Raw genomic sequence first — 20,683 nt, forward strand, 5'->3', positions numbered from 1 at the left:
ACACTCTAAGAGATAGCTGATCAAGTACTTACAGGTACATTCTAAGAGATAGCTGATCAAGAACTTACAGGTACACTCTAAGAGATAGCTGATCAAGAACTTACAGGTACACTCTAAGAGATAGCTGATCAAGAGGGGCTTGAAGAGATGAGGACAGAAGACTGTGATGCAGAAATAAAAACACGATGATGTGGGCTTTTACATCATAAACTTGTATAGTAATTAAGAGTGACTTAAAATCACCAATAACTTCTGAGGATATTACAGACCGATCACCTCAAATCTATACCTCATCGACAACAACAAATGATGTTAAAAAGTTAAACAATGCACATTTGATGTATGGAAATACTCCATTAGATTTAGAATTGTGGATAATTTTGGACGCCCCGACAGAATAAGTCATTAGATCCAAAACTGTACTAGTGTCTGAAATCGATTTAGAAATTACTGGAAAAAATAGGGAGGAGGAATTCAATTACTTAGCCAGTTATAAATCACTATCTGAGCTAAAATTTAATGAAATATGTCAATTCTGTATAATGTATACCAGTAGTGATATGGATATAGGTGCATTGTAATGTCTGCATCCATAAACAATGCTATTGTATCCTATTGTTACATGTGAAGGGTACTAAGTGATACAAGTATTACAAACAAGTACCAGGACATCACCTGTACAGGTGTAACATATTAATGAAACAAGTCTGATTAAAATTATGTCTGGAGATTTTATACCCTCCATGTAATGTATGGTACAGAAATAAAATGAGATATTTACACATAACAGAGACAATATCAATCTATTAATCCCTTTATTAAAACACCCACGTGATACACATAACAGAGACAATAACAATCTATTAATCCCTTTATTAAAACACCCACGTGATACCATCATCATATAGGACAGATGAACGAGTGATAGGACTGCATACTAACAGTTTACTAATTGTCACATAAACAATCTTCCTCTCACACCAAAGAATCATTCTATGCATGTATCAACATCAAAAGAAACAATAATTTAGGTGTATTTTTTAGGATACACAGGCCAGTCCCAGGTGTAATTTGTCTATTATAGGCATCTTATAAAAAATTCTTCTTGGACTTTCGGGTTTATTTATTATGCCAGAAATTTAATTCATACATATAGATTTACCTAGCACTGATTCTCAAGTATTGTTTTGATGGCTCAAAGGATATGTATAATCTCAATTAATTCCTACCTGTCGTTATAATATCATTAACAATAAAACAATAAAATGTACCAATAAAAAATCTCATCTCTTACAGAAACATTTCAGATAAAACATTAATTCAGTCAATAAGTCAAGTTATTGAGAAAAAAAGAAGCCAATATTTCTATTGGCCAGATAGAGCCAAAGCTGACCAATCAGTATCCAAACAGCGACTTAAACCTAAAAAATTAATGCCAGTCATTTGAACGAAGATTTACCACACACTGTATATGTTAGACCCACAAAATAGGAATACTGTACTTCAACATAAGTCTCTAAATATCCTGGCTAATACAAGGTCACAGTATAATCTCTGGACTTAGGGTAAAAAGTTGAATGCATACGGGTATGTATACATACTAGTCAATCCTGAATATCCCATACTAATATTCTGTGCCATTAAAATCTGGGAACAATGTATGAGGAAAGTGTGAGACATTTTGATGACAGAACAAAATACAGGGTGTGCTTGATTTGTACAGACAGTCCTTGAATGTTCTGAAAGTTCTGAAACGACCTGTAAATCGAACATAATAGCAGATACCAGACAAATTGAATATGACTGCCTCCATCTCTGTCATTGTACTAGGCGTGCTAAACGTCATCGCCACTGAAGATGAGGAATTTATTATCACTATATTGGCAGCAATATCGACTGCTTTGTATGTATTTATAAACTGTGAATGATCAATCAAGCCATATATTTGAATAACCATATTTTCTGTCTCATTTCTCATCATCACAATTGACAGAGACCAATGTAATTAATATAGAATGATTCGCCAAACATGACCATTTATATTAACCTAATATAATTATTGGAAATACTGCTGCTAATTGAGTTCCCTATCAATCCTCACTAGATTATCCATTGGTATTATCAGATTATTGTGACTTACAAGTTTCACTAGCTTTATAGAGATGCCTCAAGTTTTTAAAGATCAAAGAATTATACTGATGTCACATCTATATCTATCTACATACTCCTTTTATCTAAATTCCTACTCCTCTTAAAATCATTACTTGATTGAAAGGAGAGAATTTCTGTAATGTTAATCCAAACTTGAGCAAGTTGCGCATTTATAGAATGTCTGATTTTCTTCGGCCGCCATCTTGAAGTCCTTGCACACCACCAACTCCGGGAAGGGACTGAAGGCGTCCAGAATGTACCAAAATCTGATGGAATGCGATTCCAAATGTCCAGAAGATACACGACTCAAATTGAGTGCATCCACACTACATAAATTGTCAGTCAATCAATTGTTTATCGTTGTATATCATATAGTCATATACACAATGTTTCATGGAAACCATTTCACAAGGAGCTAATTCAGCCATTTTAAAGAAATTAAATGCTTTAATACAAACTAGGGAAAACAATATAGTTATGTGTTAACAAAACATGTACATTTCTAATGAGTTATTTGTCATAGCTTTGGATGAGCTAGAATGGGAAAAGTGGCCTCTCGGAGACCTCATCAACATAAATTGATTTTATACACAGGCCTTTATGACATATCCGTCTCTGGTTTACATTACACTTCACATAGTGGTCCCACACATAATATATCACAGATAGAAGGAACATATGGTATACAGTGTACAGCTGCTACAAAGGGAAAAGTCCAAGTAATTGTCTCAGGGTAGTAATGAAGAGCTAGGAAATCATTTCCACAGTTCTCCTTGACAACGATAAAACAAGTATGATTTTATCTATTACTGACTTATTATTTTAATTATACATCAGTTCTTCTTCAATTCTCAAAGCCAAGTCAAAGCGTTCTGATTTAATATTTTCAACTAATTAAAAAATGAAAGTACACTGTATGTCATATGAAAAAGGGAGACAGCTCACAATATCATAATTACATAAATTATTCAAACTCTAGTCACCAATGAGCTACAACTAATTGTGCATGGCTATACTCTTCATCACCAATTCCCAACACCCATGTTGTAATATATATGCACACCAGTTTAATAGAAGTAAATGAGTCTTGATGTTTCCATTCATTAAGTGCTGTCATTTCTACATCCTTTCCACACAAACAGCTATACCCATTCCCCCGCCAACACACAGAGCAGCCACACCCTTTTTACCCCCTGTCCGATGAAGGGCGTGGAGAAGGGTGACAAGGATCCGAGACCCGGAGGCTCCAATAGGATGACCCAAAGCTATAGCTCCTCCATTGATGTTTACCTGGAACAAACCAAAGAAATGAGCACATAACTTGATAGTAAGAAAAGAAAACTGCTGTCCTGACCACTATCTTATAGTGGTTACTATCCTGTAGTCCTGACGACTATCACTATCTTGTAGTGGTTACTATCCTGTAGTCCTGACGACTATCACTATCTTGTAGTGGTTACTATCCTGTAGTCCTGACGACTATCACTATCTTGTAGTGGTTACTATCCTGTAGTCCTGACGACTATCACTATCTTGTAGTGGTTACTATCCTGTAGTCCTGACGACTATCACTATCTTATAGTGGTTACTATCCTGTTGTCCCGACGACTATCACTATCTTGTAGTGGTTACTATCCTGTAGTCCTGACGACTATCACTATCTTGTAGTGGTTACTATCCTGTAGTCCTGATGACTATCACTATCTTGTAGTGGTTACTATCCTGTAGTCCTGACGACTATCACTATCTTGTAGTGGTTACTATCCTGTAGTCCTGACGACTATCACTATCTTATAGTGGTTACTATCCTGTAGTCCTGACGACTATCACTATCTTGTAGTGGTTACTATTATCACTATCTTGTAGTGGTTCCTATCCTGTAGTCCTGACGACTATCACTATCTTATAGTGGTTACTATCCTGTAGTCCTGACGACTATCACTATCTTGTAGTGGTTACTATCCTGTAGTCCTGACGACTATCACTATCTTGTAGTGGTTACTATCCTGTAGTCCTGACGACTATCACTATCTTGTAGTGGTTACTATCCTGTAGTCCTGACGACTATCACTATCTTGTAGTGGTTACTATCCTGTAGTCCTGACGACTATCACTATCTTGTAGTGGTTACTATCCTGTAGTCCTGACGACTATCACTATCTTGTAGTGGTTACTATCCTGTAGTCCTGACGACTATCACTATCTTGTAGTGGTTACTATCCTGTAGTCCTGACGACTATCACTATCTTGTGGTGGTTACTATCCTGTAGTCCTGACGACTATCACTATCTTGTAGTGGTTCCTATCCTGTAGTCCTGACGACTATCACTATCTTGTAGTGGTTCATATCCTGTAGTCCTGACGACTATCACTATCTTGTAGTGGTTCCTATCCTGTAGTCCTGACGACTATCACTATCTTGTAGTGGTTACTATCCTGTAGTCCTGACGACTATCACTATCTTGTGGTGGTTACTATCCTGTAGTCCTGACGACTATCACTATCTTGTAGTGGTTACTATCCTGTAGTCCTGACGACTATATTTCACTTACCAAAGACTGATAACTCAATCAAAGCCGGTCCAAAGCCAACGTAAAGAAAGTAGGAAGGAATCACCTACTGAGAACACCTAATGCTGAACTCAGACTGATGTTACTCATTTATAGTCAGCAATCATGGAGAATTACATAAATCATTACCAAACAAAACCAATGATTGCAATATTGCTTCAAATCATTCAAAAATAATGTGTACTATGCATGAGACAGTTGCTATACCTACTTTACTAGGGTCACAGCCTAAATCCTTCACCACTGCCGCTGACTGGGCAGCAAATGCTTCATTCAGTTCAAACAAGTCCACATCACCAACACTCCACCCAGCCTTCTCCAGCTACAACACAAATAGATAATTATAGCCTTGTTTCTGCATTGTTCTCCATGGAAATATTACTACTGTCATACAGTCCTCAATATGTAGTGAAAGACGAGACAGCATCGACATCACTCATGTTATTTAGTGTTATATACCTTATAGTGTTATATATTTTATAGTGTTATACTGTAAACGTACATATTTTAGCGGTAATTTTATTTTAGTGCTTTTCGCGCTGGAAGCCTTGCGCTAAATTATGATTGCGCTAATTACTTTTTGTACGTTTTATTTCTATAGAAAGTTCTGTGGATGCGCTAATTCATCATTGCGCTAACTGGCTAAAATCTGCAAATGAGCTAAAATCTAAAATTTGATTGAGCTAAAATAAGTACGTTTACAGTATATTACATGTATATAGTGTTTTATTGTATACTTAGTAATAAATACAGGTTTTTTGCATATACATTATGGCGCCAAATAGCCCGACCTGTAATCTCCACCCATGCATTATTGATTCAGTAATGCACCCCAAACCCTGTATTGGCCCTCTTCATAGAACCCCTCTAGATTTTGTGTCTCATCAAACGATTCGGGTCTCTCGAGGTTTGACGTAGCTCCTGTGTTGCCAGTGAAACAAAACAAACAACATGGTGTCCAGAAGACGACGTAATGCAGACACTGGAGAGGAGATTTCTGTTCTAACTCTAAGCAATGTGATGATCAGGAAACAAGTACTAGTACTAGGAAAAGAGCAAGGATGATCATTGACAGTGATTCGGACTGATTAAAATATTATTAATGCTTACTCTTGATCCTTGATAGTATAAAATGATGTTTATTTTCAATACTCTGTACATTAAAAAATTGAATTTGAGTATTAACTAATATTCTGTGATTTATAACTAAGAATACAATAAACTGAATGTATTATATATACTATATATTGTTGTATATAGTATATAGTGTTATATAATATACTATATAGTGTTATATAGTATATAATACTACATACTATAAAGTGTTATATACTATATAACATCTTGTATAGAAAGAAGACTTGCATCACCTTATCAGTGGCTAGGTGGCATGCTTTAACCTACTCCAACAATGTTAGAGGTTTTACACGGCGAGATACTTTTGACAGGCAAAATCATATCCGATTGAAAAAGAGCCAACCAGCGGCCTCTTATGTTATAGGAGTAGCTTTAACCCAATTGCAACTTTTATTATGAAGTCAATGTTTAATTTTAGGCATTTTGATTAGTGAGAAGTCGTTGAAATGTTTTAACAAATTGGACCCTGTGACCTTGAATATTGGTCAAGGAATCAAGGTCATTTCTTTTTGCAAACTTTGTGGGGCTCAATCCCAGGAACCTTCTAGTCAAAGATCATGATAATTGGTTTATTCTTATAACTAATCCATACATGCTTATACAGTTAGATATCTGCTCATCATTATAGACATCACCTTTCTACAAATATCACCTGTAAATGAAAAATAAGCATAAAGACTAACCGCCTTCTTAGTTGCAGGTATAGGTCCTGTCCCCATGATTGAAGGATCCACTCCGGCTTGCCCCCAGGAAACTACTCTGGCCATAGGAGTTAGGCCACGCTTTTCTGACTCCGCCCCATCCATCAACACTACGCAGGCAGCTCCATCATTTAATCCTATGTTGAATAGAAAAAACCTTGTACGTAAAAACCAAGTATAAAAGCTACCTTTGTTTGGGGGACTGAATTTCTGGTATATGTTACCATCAATGTAAACTAATGATAGACTTATATGTAGATTTATTAATTAAAGTCATACAAAATTTACATAAATGTAATTCTGACAAATAAAGCCATTAAATTGAATTAAAACCAAATATAATACCAGGGTACAAAATGGGACTTAAACTATCCTTTCCTTTTTCTGAGGAAAACAATTATTTATAGCTGCACAGCAGTATCTTGTTAATACAATATTGTCTTAAAACCATGTCTGGTGAACACTGAGTGATACATAAGATAGACACACAACTATTACCATCATTTATTATAAATTACTTTATAATATTATTATTCTATAGTAACTCTAAAATAATCACAGTCAAGTCTGTAATATCTGACATTCCAAGGGAGACCATGACATACAGTAAGTGATTTCTTAATCCAGATTCAGGTAACAAGTATATTAAACAACATTGGGAAGGGGAGGGGGTATATGAGAGGGAGTCCCTCAAATTCAGGTGGTCACTAAGGTAACAGTTTAAATTGATAAGAAACTTTCAATAATTTGGGAATACATTAATACAAATTATTTCAGATAGATAATTACCAGAGGCATTGCCTGCTGTGACAGTTCCGGTACCATCTGTTACAAAGGCTGCTCGTAATTTTTGGAGACCCTCTAGTGTACAGCCTGCTCTAGGGAACTCATCCTTTCAACCAGATTTGAGCCTGTAAAATAAATGTATAGCATGGTACTAAGTTAAGATTGTAGGAGATGTGTTGTCGCAAGTCTATCACCTATTTTCTTCAGGCCATAACACATAGAGAAGAAGATAACTACTACCACAGCAAAACAACAGCAGATGCTATTCCAATAATAGGATTGCTTCGTTTAGGGGATAGAAGCTACATGGGCCTTCAACTTGTTGCTACAAGAAAATTCACTAAGAATCAGTAAACATGAACACACTTAAAAGATTATTACATTTGTTATCTTTTTGATAGCTTCATTTAAGTGAGGCATAGTAAACGATATATGTCTATACAGGTGGGTATATGTAGGCGAGACATGTTGGCGATATACATGTATAGGTACGGATTGATCCGTTTCTCAGCTTCCCGAGAAACACAAACTACCACAGGTAGGGAGTGTCAAACCATGCACCTTAGATCTTCACCTGCGGTTATGTGGGTTGATGTTCCAGCTGACTGAGCTATCTCTGCCCCTGTGTCTGATGTTCCAGCTGACTGAGCTATCTCTGCCCCTGTGTCTGATGTTCCAGCTGACTGAGCTATCCCTGCCCCTGTGTCTGATGTTCTAGCTGACTGAGCTATCTCTGCCCCTGTGTCTGATGTTCTAGCTGACTGAGCTATCTCTGCCCCTGTGTCTGATGTTCTAGCTGACTGAGCTATCTCTGCCCCTGTGTCTGATGTTCTAGCTGACTGAGCTATCCCTGCCCCTGTGTCTGATGTTCTAGCTGACTGAGCTATCTCCGCCCCTGTGTCTGATGTTCTAGCTGACTGAGCTATCTCTGCCCCTGTGTCTGATGTTCTAGCTGACTGAGCTATCCCTGCCCCCGTGTCGGATGTTCTAGCTGACTGAGCTATCTCTGCCCCTGTGTCTGATGTTCCAGCTGACTGAGCTATCCCTGCCCCTGTGTGTGATGTTCTAGCTGACTGAGCTATCTCTGCCCCTGTGTCTGATGTTCCAGCTGACTGAGCTATCTCTGCCCCTGTCTGATGTTCCAGCTGACTGAGCTATCTCTGCCCCTGTGTGTGATGTTCTAGCTGACTGAGCTATCTCTGCCCCTGTGTCTGATGTTCTAGCTGACCGAGCTATATCTGCCCCTGTGTCTGATGTTCTAGCTGACCGAGCTATATCTGCCCCTGTGTCTGATGTTCTAGCTGATTGAGCTATATCTGCCCCTGTGTCTGATGTTCTAGCTGACTGAGCTATATCTGCCCCTGTGTCTGATGTTCTAGCTGACTGAGCTATCTCTGCCCCTGTGTGTGATGTTCTAGCTGACTGAGCTATCTCTGCCCCTGTGTCTGATGTTCCAGCTGACTGAGCTATCCCTGCCCCTGTGTCTGATGTTCCAGCTGACTGAGCTATCTCTGCCCCTGTGTGTGATGTTCCAGCTGACTGAGCTATCCCTGCCCCTGTGTCTGATGTTCCAGCTGACTGAGCTATCTCTGCCCCTGTGTGTGATGTTCTAGCTGACTGAGCTATCTCTGCCCCTGTGTCTGATATTCTAGCTGACTGAGCTATATCTGCCCCTGTGTGTGATGTTCTAGCTGACTGAGCTATCCCTGCCCCTATGTCTGATGTTCCAGCTGACTGAGCTATATCTGCCCCTGTGTCTGATGTTCTAGCTGACTGAGCTATCTCTGCCCCTGTGTGTGATGTTCCAGCTGACTGAGCTATCTCTGCCCCTGTGTGTGATGTTCTAGCTGACTGAGCTATCTCTGCCCCTGTGTCCGATGTTCTAGCTGACTGAGCTATATCTGCCCCTGTGTCTGATGTTCTAGCTGACTGAGCTATCTCTGCCCCTGTGTCTGTCATTTTGGACTATTATCTGGTCAGGACCAACTCAGGATCATTTCAGGTAAGTCAGAGTTTAAAACTACTGGTGGAATTTGTAAATATCTTTTTAAGTTTTTAAGATAGTGGCCATCTTTGATATTGGACTGACCCAAAAAATTACAACACTTGATAAGGACCATCTCAGGATCATTCCACAACATGGCTTTTCATTCATTTCAAAACATCATGTATAATTTGAAATTCTCACCAGCTCTTGTTTTGATTGTTACTGGAACAATTTCGTTGTTAAAATGACCAGCTTTCTGGGCAGCTTCACATTTTTGTTGAGAGTTCAGAGCAAATTTATCCTGGTCTTCCCTGGTTATTGTCCATTGTTTAGCAACATTCTCAGCTGTAACATAAACACCAGTGTATAGTACACAGAATATCACAAACTACATAATTATAATAAACCATATTTATCTGTAATATAAACACCAGTGTATAGTACACAGAATATTACAAACAATATTGTAATACACCATAATTATCTGTAACATAACCATCAATGTATAGTACACAGAATATCACAAACTACATGTAATAACTGCTAGAAAATAAGAAATACTTGTAACAAGGCCACGGTAGCAGACCACAGAATGCTGCCTGGCCATGGGTGATATTTTTTTGTTTAACAACAGAATAAGTTTGTCAGGACATCTCACATCCGACAGGTTTATTGTACACCTGTATTGTGTTATAACAGTTTATTGTACACCTGTATTGTGTTATAACAGTTTATTGTACACCTGTATTGTGTTATAACAGCTTATTGTACACCTGTATTGTGTTATAACAGTTTATTGTACACCTGTATTGTGTTATAACAGTTTATTGTACACCTGTATTGTGTTATAACAGTTTATTGTACACCTGTATTGTGTTATAACAGTTTATTGTACACCTGTATTGTGTTATAACAGTTTATTGTACACCTGTATTGTGTTATAACAGTTTATTGTACACCTGTATTGTGTTATAACAGTTTATTGTACACCTGTATTGTGTTATAACAGTTTATTGTACACCTGTATTGTGTTATAACAGAGATCTACCAGGGGTATGTTAGGTCTATGTGGAAACTGTACCTATGTGGTGACCAGAGTTTATGATGATAAAAGTACCTGTGATGCCCATGTGATATTTGTTGAAGGCGTCTACCAACCCATCTGACAGCATGGTGTCAGTCATAGAAACGTCACCAAACTTTGTTCCTGAACGCATATGTACAGAATGAGGGGCCTGAAAGAAATTAGGGTTTAAATGATTAATGTAAAAAAAAAAATAACAAAAAATAATTTGGTTTCAATTTCATATTACATGTGCATAACCAATTAAAGCTAAAACTGATAACAAGAGACCCAGAGGGATCTTGGCGTCCATCATTGAATGATCAATATTGGTTCTATGAACAAATTTAGTAGCCCTTCACCCCAGCATGCCACAGGACCAATATCAACTCCCTGTGTCTCTTGGTTATTGAGTTGTTAAGTTGTTAAAAGATTTTAGTCTTTTTCCCCTGTGACCTTGAATGTAGGTCAAGGTCATTCCTTTGAACAAACTTGGTAGCCCTTCATTCCAGCATACTACAGACCCAATATCAACTCCCTTGGCCCTTTGGAGAAGATGTCATTTAACAGATTTAACTCTCTTTGACCCCTGTGACCTTGAATGTAGGTCAAGGTCATTCATCTCAGCATGCTACAGGACTAATATTAGACCTCTGTGCCTCATGGTTATTGAGAAGACGTTGTTTAAAGTTAAATAAAGTTGACAGACAGACAACGGACGCCGCACCATCGCATAAGCTCATGATCACCTGCCCTTGTGCTTATAATGTCACATATTACATGTCACACCTTACTCATACTCTCCTGCCCTCCAGCCACCACCACCTGGGCATCACCTGACTTTATAGCCTGTACTCCCATTACTGTGGCACGCAGTCCGGACCCACACAACATGTTTACTCCACAGGCCGGCACAGATACTGGGATACCTGCATTAACACTAGCCTGGCGTGCTGGGTTTTGTCCCTGGCCTGTGATGTTAAAAAAAAGTTAAATGTATATATATAATAAAGATCTAAGAAAACTTTTCTAAGAAATATTGATAACTAATTTGAAAATGAGCCTAGTTCATTAATTTTAATCAAGTTGGTAACCATGTCCTTCATTCCAGCATGCTACTGGCCAATACCATGACCCTAGACCTGATTATGGTCTACAAAGGGAGTTACAACCAGATTGGTCCCAATGTGGAAATGGTTCAGAATCATATTGACATCAAGCTCACATCACACCAAATCTCATCCAAATCCATTCATACTCACTAAAGTTATGTTCACAAATTTAAAGTAAAATGGTAATAAAACTAACACAAGGCAATAACTCTGTAAGTTACCTAACTCTAGTACTAAATTCATTTTGTTTACAAGAAAAAGACAAGGTATGACTGATGATGTACAATGACGGACAAAAGGGGATGGCAATTGGTCACATATGATAACATTTGACTTGGAAGGCATAACGACTGTTTATGGACAGACCATGGATGATGAACCATGGACTATAAAAGTAGGGTAATTTGATACTGTTGGGATGAAACACAAAACTAATGTGATATCTATAAAGACAGTACTTACCAGCTGATAATGCTTGTCCCAGAATGACTTCTGAAACATCCCCTCCTTTTAGATTGGCCCGTTGGAGAGCCTCTTTTATGCATATTGATCCTAAGTCATGTGCAGGAAGAGTTGAAAGACTGCCATTGAAAGCACCTAAAATGAATGTTTAACATTTCATTACATACACTAAACTCTACTGATATTACCATTCTAATCTAAAATGTAGGCCAGTCATTGGAGCATTGACAAACATAAAAACAACTAGCTTCCAGCAACAAAATTAGCAACAAGAGGCCAAATGGGTCTGTATCACCTGAAGTTGATCTAGGTCATTTCAGACAGATTCTATGCTGTATACCACTTTATTCACATATCAGAGTAGGCTACTAGGTTTATTCATTTGAACAAACTTGGTAGCCCTTCACCCCAGCATGCTACAGGCCCAATATCAAGTCCCTGGGACACTTTGTTACTGAGAAGAAGTCATTTAAAGACTTTAGCCTATTTGAACCCTGTGACCTTGAATGAAGGTCAAGGTCATTCATTTGAAAAAACTTGGTCAATGAAGGTCAAGGTCATATATTTGAACAAACTTTGTAGCCCTTCACCCTTGCATGCTACAGGTCCAATATCAACTCCCTGGGCCTCTTGGTTATTGAGAAGAAGTTGTTATAAAAAATCTAACTTATTTGACCCCTGTTGAACTTTGCAGCCCTTCGTCCAAGCATAATACAGGCCCAATATCAACTCTCTGTGCCTCTTGATTATAGCCTTTTTGACCCCTGTGACCTTTAATGAAGGTTAGTGTCATTCATTTCTTATGGATGTCTAAACCAAATAAGAAGGGTGTGGACTTACAAGCTTTCCAAAACTAACCCCCAAAATCTTTAAAGTGGGTTTTTGTGCCAAAAAAATTAAGTCCGCTAAATGGTAAAATGCCAAAAACTAAATCACAAATTGTTTCTGCATGATTTTGCTATAACATCACTCCTACACCTCTAATGAATGTATTAACCAAATTAGAAAGGTGTGAAGTGTAATAGTAATACTTTTGGAGTAACAAACTTTCCAAAAACTTACCCCAAAAGCTTTAAAGTGGGTTTTGGTGCAGAAAAGTTAAGTCCACAATTTGGTAAAATGCAAAAAATCACAATTTTTTTCTGCATGATTTTGTCATAACATCACTCCTAGACCTCTAATGAATGTGTATTAACCAAATTAGAAGGGCATGAGGTGTATACTTTTGGACTTTTGGACAATCTTTCCAAAAACTTACCCCAAAAACTTTAAAGTTTTGGGGTGGGACGCCGACATGGATGCCGGGGTGACAGCATTAGCTCACGGTTACTCGTAACCATTGAGCTAAAAACAATGTGAAAAGTTTTTCATTTCCACAAGATTTTTGTTTTACTGGTAGAAAGGTCGAGGTTGATTTCTAAAATTAGAAAATTGTTAACTCTAGTTCCCTTCAGCACATCAAACACTATTTTCATGCAGTTTTTAGCCCACCATCTGATGATTTTCAAATCCCTGTGCAAGGAATATTCTTCAATCTTTATGTGTAGGTTCCACCTTGGTCTCTAGTTGTGCCAATTGAATTTTGATTTTCGAGAAACAAAATGGCCAACAGGCAGCCATCTTGAGCTTTCACTAGTATAAGTATATAAGTAGCCGTATTCATCAAATAACACTATTTTGATCATTTGAACAAAAACAAGCCTGGCACGACATAGATGAACACTATTACAATGAAATGATATTAGTTTAATAACTGTTTTACAAAAAATTTTTTTAGATAAGCTCTCTGAATTCTATAATTTCTGATTATATATTATATTATACAAATTTATCATGAGTTTCTGTACAATAGTAGACAGCGCAGCTCGAACGGGCTTCGCCCGTTCGCATAGCGAACTTAATGGTAGAGATGTCTCGGAAACCCCCCCTTTTCCCCCAATATACTTAGAGTTCAAAAACTTTCTCAGTAACCGGAAACAGGAAGTCACGACAAGATCCAGTGTTGCGCAAGACTGTATTCAAAGTCACATTCTCGGGAGATAACAAAATATCAACATTTTAAAAATATGCAAATGTTTGACTTCACACTAGTTAGAATTTGTTAATAAAATTTATCTCGAACAATTTCTTAATTTTTTATATTCAAAACAAAACGGTATAATTTTCAACGAAAATATTTCCGGTGTTTTACGAGTGCAGCTCCGGTCCGTTCGAGTTGCATACCACGTGATGTGTGGACTCGGTAAACTTCGGCAGATCTCGCGGTATTCGAGGAGTCACGTGACCACCGTAAATAGATTAGCATCGAAATCATGGTCTTGATCCTCGAGTTTTAAAAACATTACAATATTATATATATCTTATATATATATATCTTACGCTAAATAAAGCATGTATTTAAATTCACATGATATTTGAGGCAGTGATACGACCAGTCTGTTTTACATTTCACACCATCGGAAACTGTACTACGTTCCGCATAGATGAAACAAATCACGTGGGATTTACTATTCTAGTAGACTAGATTATGTGTGCTTGTTTCTCGAATTCCATGGGCACCGGGATTGCTGCGCTCTCACATAGGCCATGCCTAAAATTATGTAACCCAGTCTTATATGTGTACATGTCTATGTATGTAAATCTGTATATGGTCAGGGTTATATAATCACGTGATCTTGACATCCGTGTTGTGTGTTTGACATATATGTTGACATTGACCTGGACTCGGGACATCTGCAATGCGACAAGTACGACACTGACCGGAACTCGCACTGCACGCTCCAATTTCCCGCCGGACATAACACTCTAACATCCGGTCTGATGACCGCACCATCATTATGTGTTTTGCTCGCGAGGGCAACACATCGTAGGAATCATAATACTAGCCTTAGCTGCAAAGCTACTGAAGGATCGGGGTGCCGGATAGTCTGGTTTCTTGTATGAAGGAACCCGATGAAAGGAATAAAGTATGTTGCAGAGAATCGTTGTCCGATTGATCTTTAAAAAGAGCCTCATGTTACAATGGCGCCCAACGTAAATTGATAAAGAAACCAGACGGTATTCCGGCCAAGAGAGTCCCTTTGCTGGAACAGACTATAGAGGTGGCGGAAGTGACCAACATGTGTTGTTTTGACGTCCGTGAGACTGATGAGTGATGTACAGTACCTGTGATTCGTGGAGAGATGGAGTCGAGGACGCCTCTTTCAGGACCGGGGACCAAGGGATGAAAGCGGAATGAACTTTTGAAAGTGACTTTTGTTGTATATTTCATGTGTATTTGATTATATTGTGTTAATAATATGTATTTTGTGAGTAGCAACTGAGTGTAAGTATGATGTGTTAGGCCAGGGATAACTGTATTTATATCCTGTGCTTGTCAGGCTATCTGGTTAATCCTATATGATTTATATCTATACCGGGTTGCAAATTCTGTCGTCTATATATTTATACTCTATCTAGATCTATTTCTTTTTGCACGTAGATTATTAACAAAAGCTTGCAATCACGTACAAGACATTTTGACTGTTAATGACTGATTTGACCAAGTTATTTGTTGTGTGTCATGTATTGTATGTTGTTGAATATTATATAAAGTACTGTGAATTTGAATTGCAGCTAGTGTAATCCATATCTTGCGAATTTCAACCCAAGGCGGACCATTGTGTACCAATGCAGTTTTCGAGAGATAACATGTATTACAGCAACAGGTTGACAGACAGTAGCGGTTTGGAGTTGTGAGTAAAACTGCATGTGCATGGTTCATTTATTTTGTAGGTGATGAATAGCAAGTTAAGCAAATATGTAGATAAACCCATTTCTTTCAGTGGTGATTTGAGTAGGAAACCAATCATTTTGACTAGTAGCAAGGGGTTTTCTTTGAAACGAAATGTGGATATTGCTAGCAAGATAGGTGTAGGTATTGAATTTGTTTGTAAGGCAGGTTGAGGTCAAGGAAGAAGACAAACCAAAAACTGCATTTTCTGTTGGGAATCTAGGATTCTATGAATGCAACAGAATGGGGTTTGGTCTGACCAATGCTCCCGCAACTTTCCAGCGTCTCATGGAGAAGTGCATGGGAGACCTGCATTTGAGGGAGTGCTTAGTGTTCATAGATGATATACTGATATTTTCCAAGACTGTTCAAGAACACCTTAACAGGTTGGAGTCAGTATTTTCTAAGCTTGAACAACATGGTCTAAAGTTAAAAGCCTCCAAATGTGAATTTTTCAAAACTAGTGTCACATATCTGGGACATGTAGTGTCAGAGGATGGTATCAGCACTGATCCTGACAAAACAGCTGCTGTCACAGATTGGCCTGAGCCAAGAAACATCAAAGAACTCAGACAGTTCTTGGGTTTTGCAGGTTACTATAGGAGGTTTATGAAAAACTACTCTAAGATAGTTGAACCCCTTAACTCCTTATTAAAAGGACATGGAACTAAGAAGTCTTCTAAGACGCATGACAGTACAACAAAGACTGTACCTGCTAAATGGACTTGGGGCGAGCTTCAGCAGAAAGCATTTGATGAAGTCAAGATAATGCTCGTAAACACTCCGATTTTGGGGTATGCTGATTACTCGTTACCCTTCGAAGTTCATACAGACTCTAGTGGGTCTGGTCTTGGTGCTGTTTTATATCAAAAACAAGAGGGTAAGCTGCAGGTGATAGCATATGCTAGTCGTGGTCTTAGACCCAGTGAGAAAAATTACCCAGCACATAAGTTAGAGTTTTTAGCTCTGAAATGGGCTGTCACAGATAAATTCCATGACTATCTTTATGGTATGGAATTTGAAGTCGTGACAGATAACAACCCGTTAACTTATGTACTTGCAAAGGCAAAACTGGATGCTACCAGTCATCGTTGGGTCGCAGCACTGGCAAGCTATGACTTTACTATCACTTACAGGGCAGGCAAATTGAATGCTGATGCTGATGGTCTGTCTCGCAAACCTCAGCTATTTTCTGAGGAAGTGAAAGCTATTTGCCAAGCAGCCTTGGTATCTGTCCCTTTAGCTGAGTGCCTTACTCAGGATGCTGTCCTTCCTTCGGCCGGGGGGGTGATGGTATCTGGAGAAGAGTTAGGTAAAGTCGATTGGGCGGCTGCTCAGAGAGGGGATGTGACCATCAGTAGAGTTGTTCAGCTCATCACTAGCGATCCTTTTCCCAGGAGAGAAGCACTAAAGAGTGAACCTGCAGAGGTACTAAGATATTTAAGGGAGAGAAAACGCCTTGTGTATGAGAATGGCATTCTCTATAGAATCGCTAGTGTTGAAGCTGAGAGAGTGAAACAACTACTGCTCCCTGCAGCTTATCGGAATGATGCACTTAAGGGGGTTCATGACGATGTAGGTCATATGGGAAGAGAGAAGACTCTGTGGTTAGCAAAACGTAGGTTTTATTGGCCTGGGTTAGAAGGTGATGTCAACACATGGGTAGAACAGTGTGAACGCTGTATTTTGCGAACACCTGTGAGAGCGGTGGCAAACTTAGTCCCTATAGAAACTTTCAAACCTATGGAACTGGTGTGTGTTGATTTCTTAAGCCTGGAAAAGTCTAAAGGTGGTTTCGAAAATGTGTTGGTGATAACAGATCATTTCACGAGGTATGCGCAAGCTATTCCGTGTCGCAACCAATCAGCACATACTACAGCCAAGGCTCTGTATGAACACTTTATTGTGTACTACAGTTTTCCAGAGAAACTTCACAGTGACCAGGGCCGCAATTTTGAGAGTAGGGTAATTAAGGAACTGTGTAAACTTGCGGGTGTGAAAAAAACGAGAACTACTCCATACCACCCTATGGGGAATGGTTCTGTTGAGCGATTCAATCAAACACTAATTAAGATGCTCTCTACCCTTGAGGATGACAAGAAGTCTGATTGGAAATCGTATGTCGCACCTCTTGTGCAGGCCTACAATGCTACCAAAAATGATTCCACCGGTTTTTCTCCCCATTATCTGATGTTTGGGTGGCACCCACGTTTATCAGTAGATGCTTTCCTGGGATTGGAGCCATCAGACCAGGGAAAGGGGGCTGATCATCAAACATACATAACCAAACTCCGGGGGGAAATGGAGTATGCATATCAGGTCGCTACGGATGAAGCACGGAAAAGTGCCGCCCGGAACAAAAATAGATATGACATGAAGATTCGAGATTCTAAGCTCGAATCTGGTGATAGGGTGTTAGTGAGGAAAGTAGGTTTTAAAGGAAAACATAAACTTGCTGATAGGTGGGAAAAGAATCCTTACGTAGTCTTGAGTATACCAGATAGTGAATTACCTGTGTACAGGGTAAAGTTGGAAACTGATAAGGGGCCTGTCCGGACTTTACATAGAAATATGTTGTTGCCCTTTACAGCTATTCCACCTGGAGAGCATATGCCGGAGGTCGACTGCAAGGTCACTCCAAAACGAGGCATCAAGATTGTCACTGATATTGATCAGGGTCATCCTGAATCCGATTCTGACTCGGATAACTCTCAGGGCTATCATACGTATGTGATCCCACAGAGAAGGAAAAAACCAGGATTACCTCCCTTGGACAAAGGTCAATGGAGACATGAATCCAGGTCTTCTCATAAAAGTATCAGTAATATAGATTCCCAAAACAACACTCCTCCAATAGCATTGTCATCATCATCGCGAGATAATTCGTATCATAGCGAAACCCGTATAAACAGTGATTCCGCTGGGAACACTGGAACTGACATGAGTCACCTAAATACTCACGTAAAGGTGACAGATGATGAATATGCTGCCAGTCATATCAGTGACACTGATATCAGGGAACAGAGTACAGAATCAAGTCCTGGAGTTAGGCGGTCTCAGAGAACCAGAAAACCTCCAGAACGGTTCGGTCAGTGGGTTTGTTCCCAAATGAAAACCGATAGACAGGAAATTTATGTTTAACCATACGTGTAGTATACAGTTTTGTAATGAGGTATAAAATATCACATTTTACATTTTATGAATGCCAGTTGTATCTCTGGTTAGGATGGATTGTCAAGGACATACATAATAGAGTATAACCAATTTGTAGTTGGGATTAGTGTATTCTGTAAAGTGATGGCAATACACCTATTGTTTTATCTAGTCTACTCTGGTATGTATCAGAGTATGCTGGTAATCCGTTATCGATAATTTAATAATTGTGAAAGTTATTATTTTACAGGAGGAATAATTTCCATTTATTGCAGGAGCTGCTCTCTTCGTATGTTGTTACATGTATTATGTAGTTAAAGGTTGTAAATAACTATCTATTTTTCTCATAGGTCGTCCAAGAATGGCTGTAGGAAAATGTGGGACACATTTTCATTAAGGGGGGGAATATGTAACCCAGTCTTATATGTGTACATGTCTATGTATGTAAATCTGTATATGGTCAGGGTTATATAATCACGTGATCTTGACATCCGTGTTGTGTGTTTGACATATATGTTGACATTGACCTGGACTCGGGACATCTGCAATGCGACAAGTACGACACTGACCGGAACTCGCACTGCACGCTCCAATTTCCCGCCGGACATAACACTCTAACATCCGGTCTGATGACCGCACCATCATTATGTGTTTTGCTCGCGAGGGCAACACATCGTAGGAATCATAATACTAGCCTTAGCTGCAAAGCTACTGAAGGATCGGGGTGCCGGATAGTCTGGTTTCTTGTATGAAGGAACCCGATGAAAGGAATAAAGTATGTTGCAGAGAATCGTTGTCCGATTGATCTTTAAAAAGAGCCTCATGTTACGATATTACAGAATATTTGGCACGAGGTACTGGTAATCGACCACTTTTCTATTGCACGAGTCCGAAGGCCATGTGAAATAGAACAGTGGTTCATTAATACCAGTACCGAGGGTCAAATATTCTGGACTATTGCACAGACACCCAATGATATACTTGTTTTATTACATAATCACTAAAACAGAATTAGAATCATTGAAATCTCCCCTTTCGTTGACATCTGAGTGACATTGATGCTTGAAAGGGTAGGAATTCCAAAACGTCATAGGTGTTCAATAGTTCGCACTTGACCAAATTCCGAAGCGTCAAAGGTGATCAATAGTTTGTACGTGACCATGCAGTAGTCATTTTAGCCATTCAATAGTTCATGATATACCTTATGCGTATCGTTAAGGAAAATCAAACGCAATATGTAATAATACAAACTAGGTCATTTAATCTAATTCGAATAATTTTATATTAAAACAACTGTTTTTAATGTTTCTGTAACTATTTCTAAACAAATATAGCCTACCACATCAAAACAGAAGTGGATGGGTTCATCATTACTCCTATAACATAAGAGGCCGCTGGTCGGCTCTTTTTCTATCGGATATTATTTTGCCGACTGCGACGGCGCCTGTCAAAAGTATCTCGCTGTGTAAAACCTCTAACATTGTTGGAGTAGGTTCATCATATGAAATCGTTTGGTTATTTCTCAAAGCTTACTCGGCACAAGTGTACTGAAGCACCTTAACATCCAATCCGGATAAGAGGTCAAGAAGCAGTAGTGCTTAAAACCGACGTACGTATTTTCCTGTGTATGTTGATAAAGATGTAAACGTACCTATCGGTGTCCTGGCTGCTGAAACTATAACAACATCAACATGTGTCATCTCTTCTTTCGCTTTCGGCACTTCCTGTTTAGTCAACGTCAGAAACACGTTTACACATCGTAAGTAGAAGCGAAGCTTTCTTACAAGCA

General features: G+C 38.8%; 1 protein-coding gene across 1 annotated transcript; it reads right to left on the reverse strand.

The window, feature by feature from the left end:
* Window positions 1–801: 801 nt before the first annotated feature.
* LOC117328023 (acetyl-CoA acetyltransferase, cytosolic-like) lies at window positions 802–20,675 on the reverse strand. Its single transcript, XM_033885340.1, is given in 9 exon segments — window positions 802–3,441; window positions 4,933–5,043; window positions 6,542–6,696; window positions 7,349–7,470; window positions 9,509–9,677; window positions 10,450–10,567; window positions 11,185–11,366; window positions 11,970–12,104; window positions 20,546–20,675. Coding segments are annotated over 9 exon segments (1,212 nt in total). The 5' UTR covers window positions 20,595–20,675; the 3' UTR covers window positions 802–3,270.
* Between the last annotated feature and the right edge of the window lie 8 nt (window positions 20,676–20,683).

The sequence above is a fragment of the Pecten maximus genome, chromosome 5 (assembly GCF_902652985.1).
Source record: "Pecten maximus chromosome 5, xPecMax1.1, whole genome shotgun sequence".
Classification (NCBI taxonomy): domain Eukaryota; kingdom Metazoa; phylum Mollusca; class Bivalvia; order Pectinida; family Pectinidae; genus Pecten; species Pecten maximus.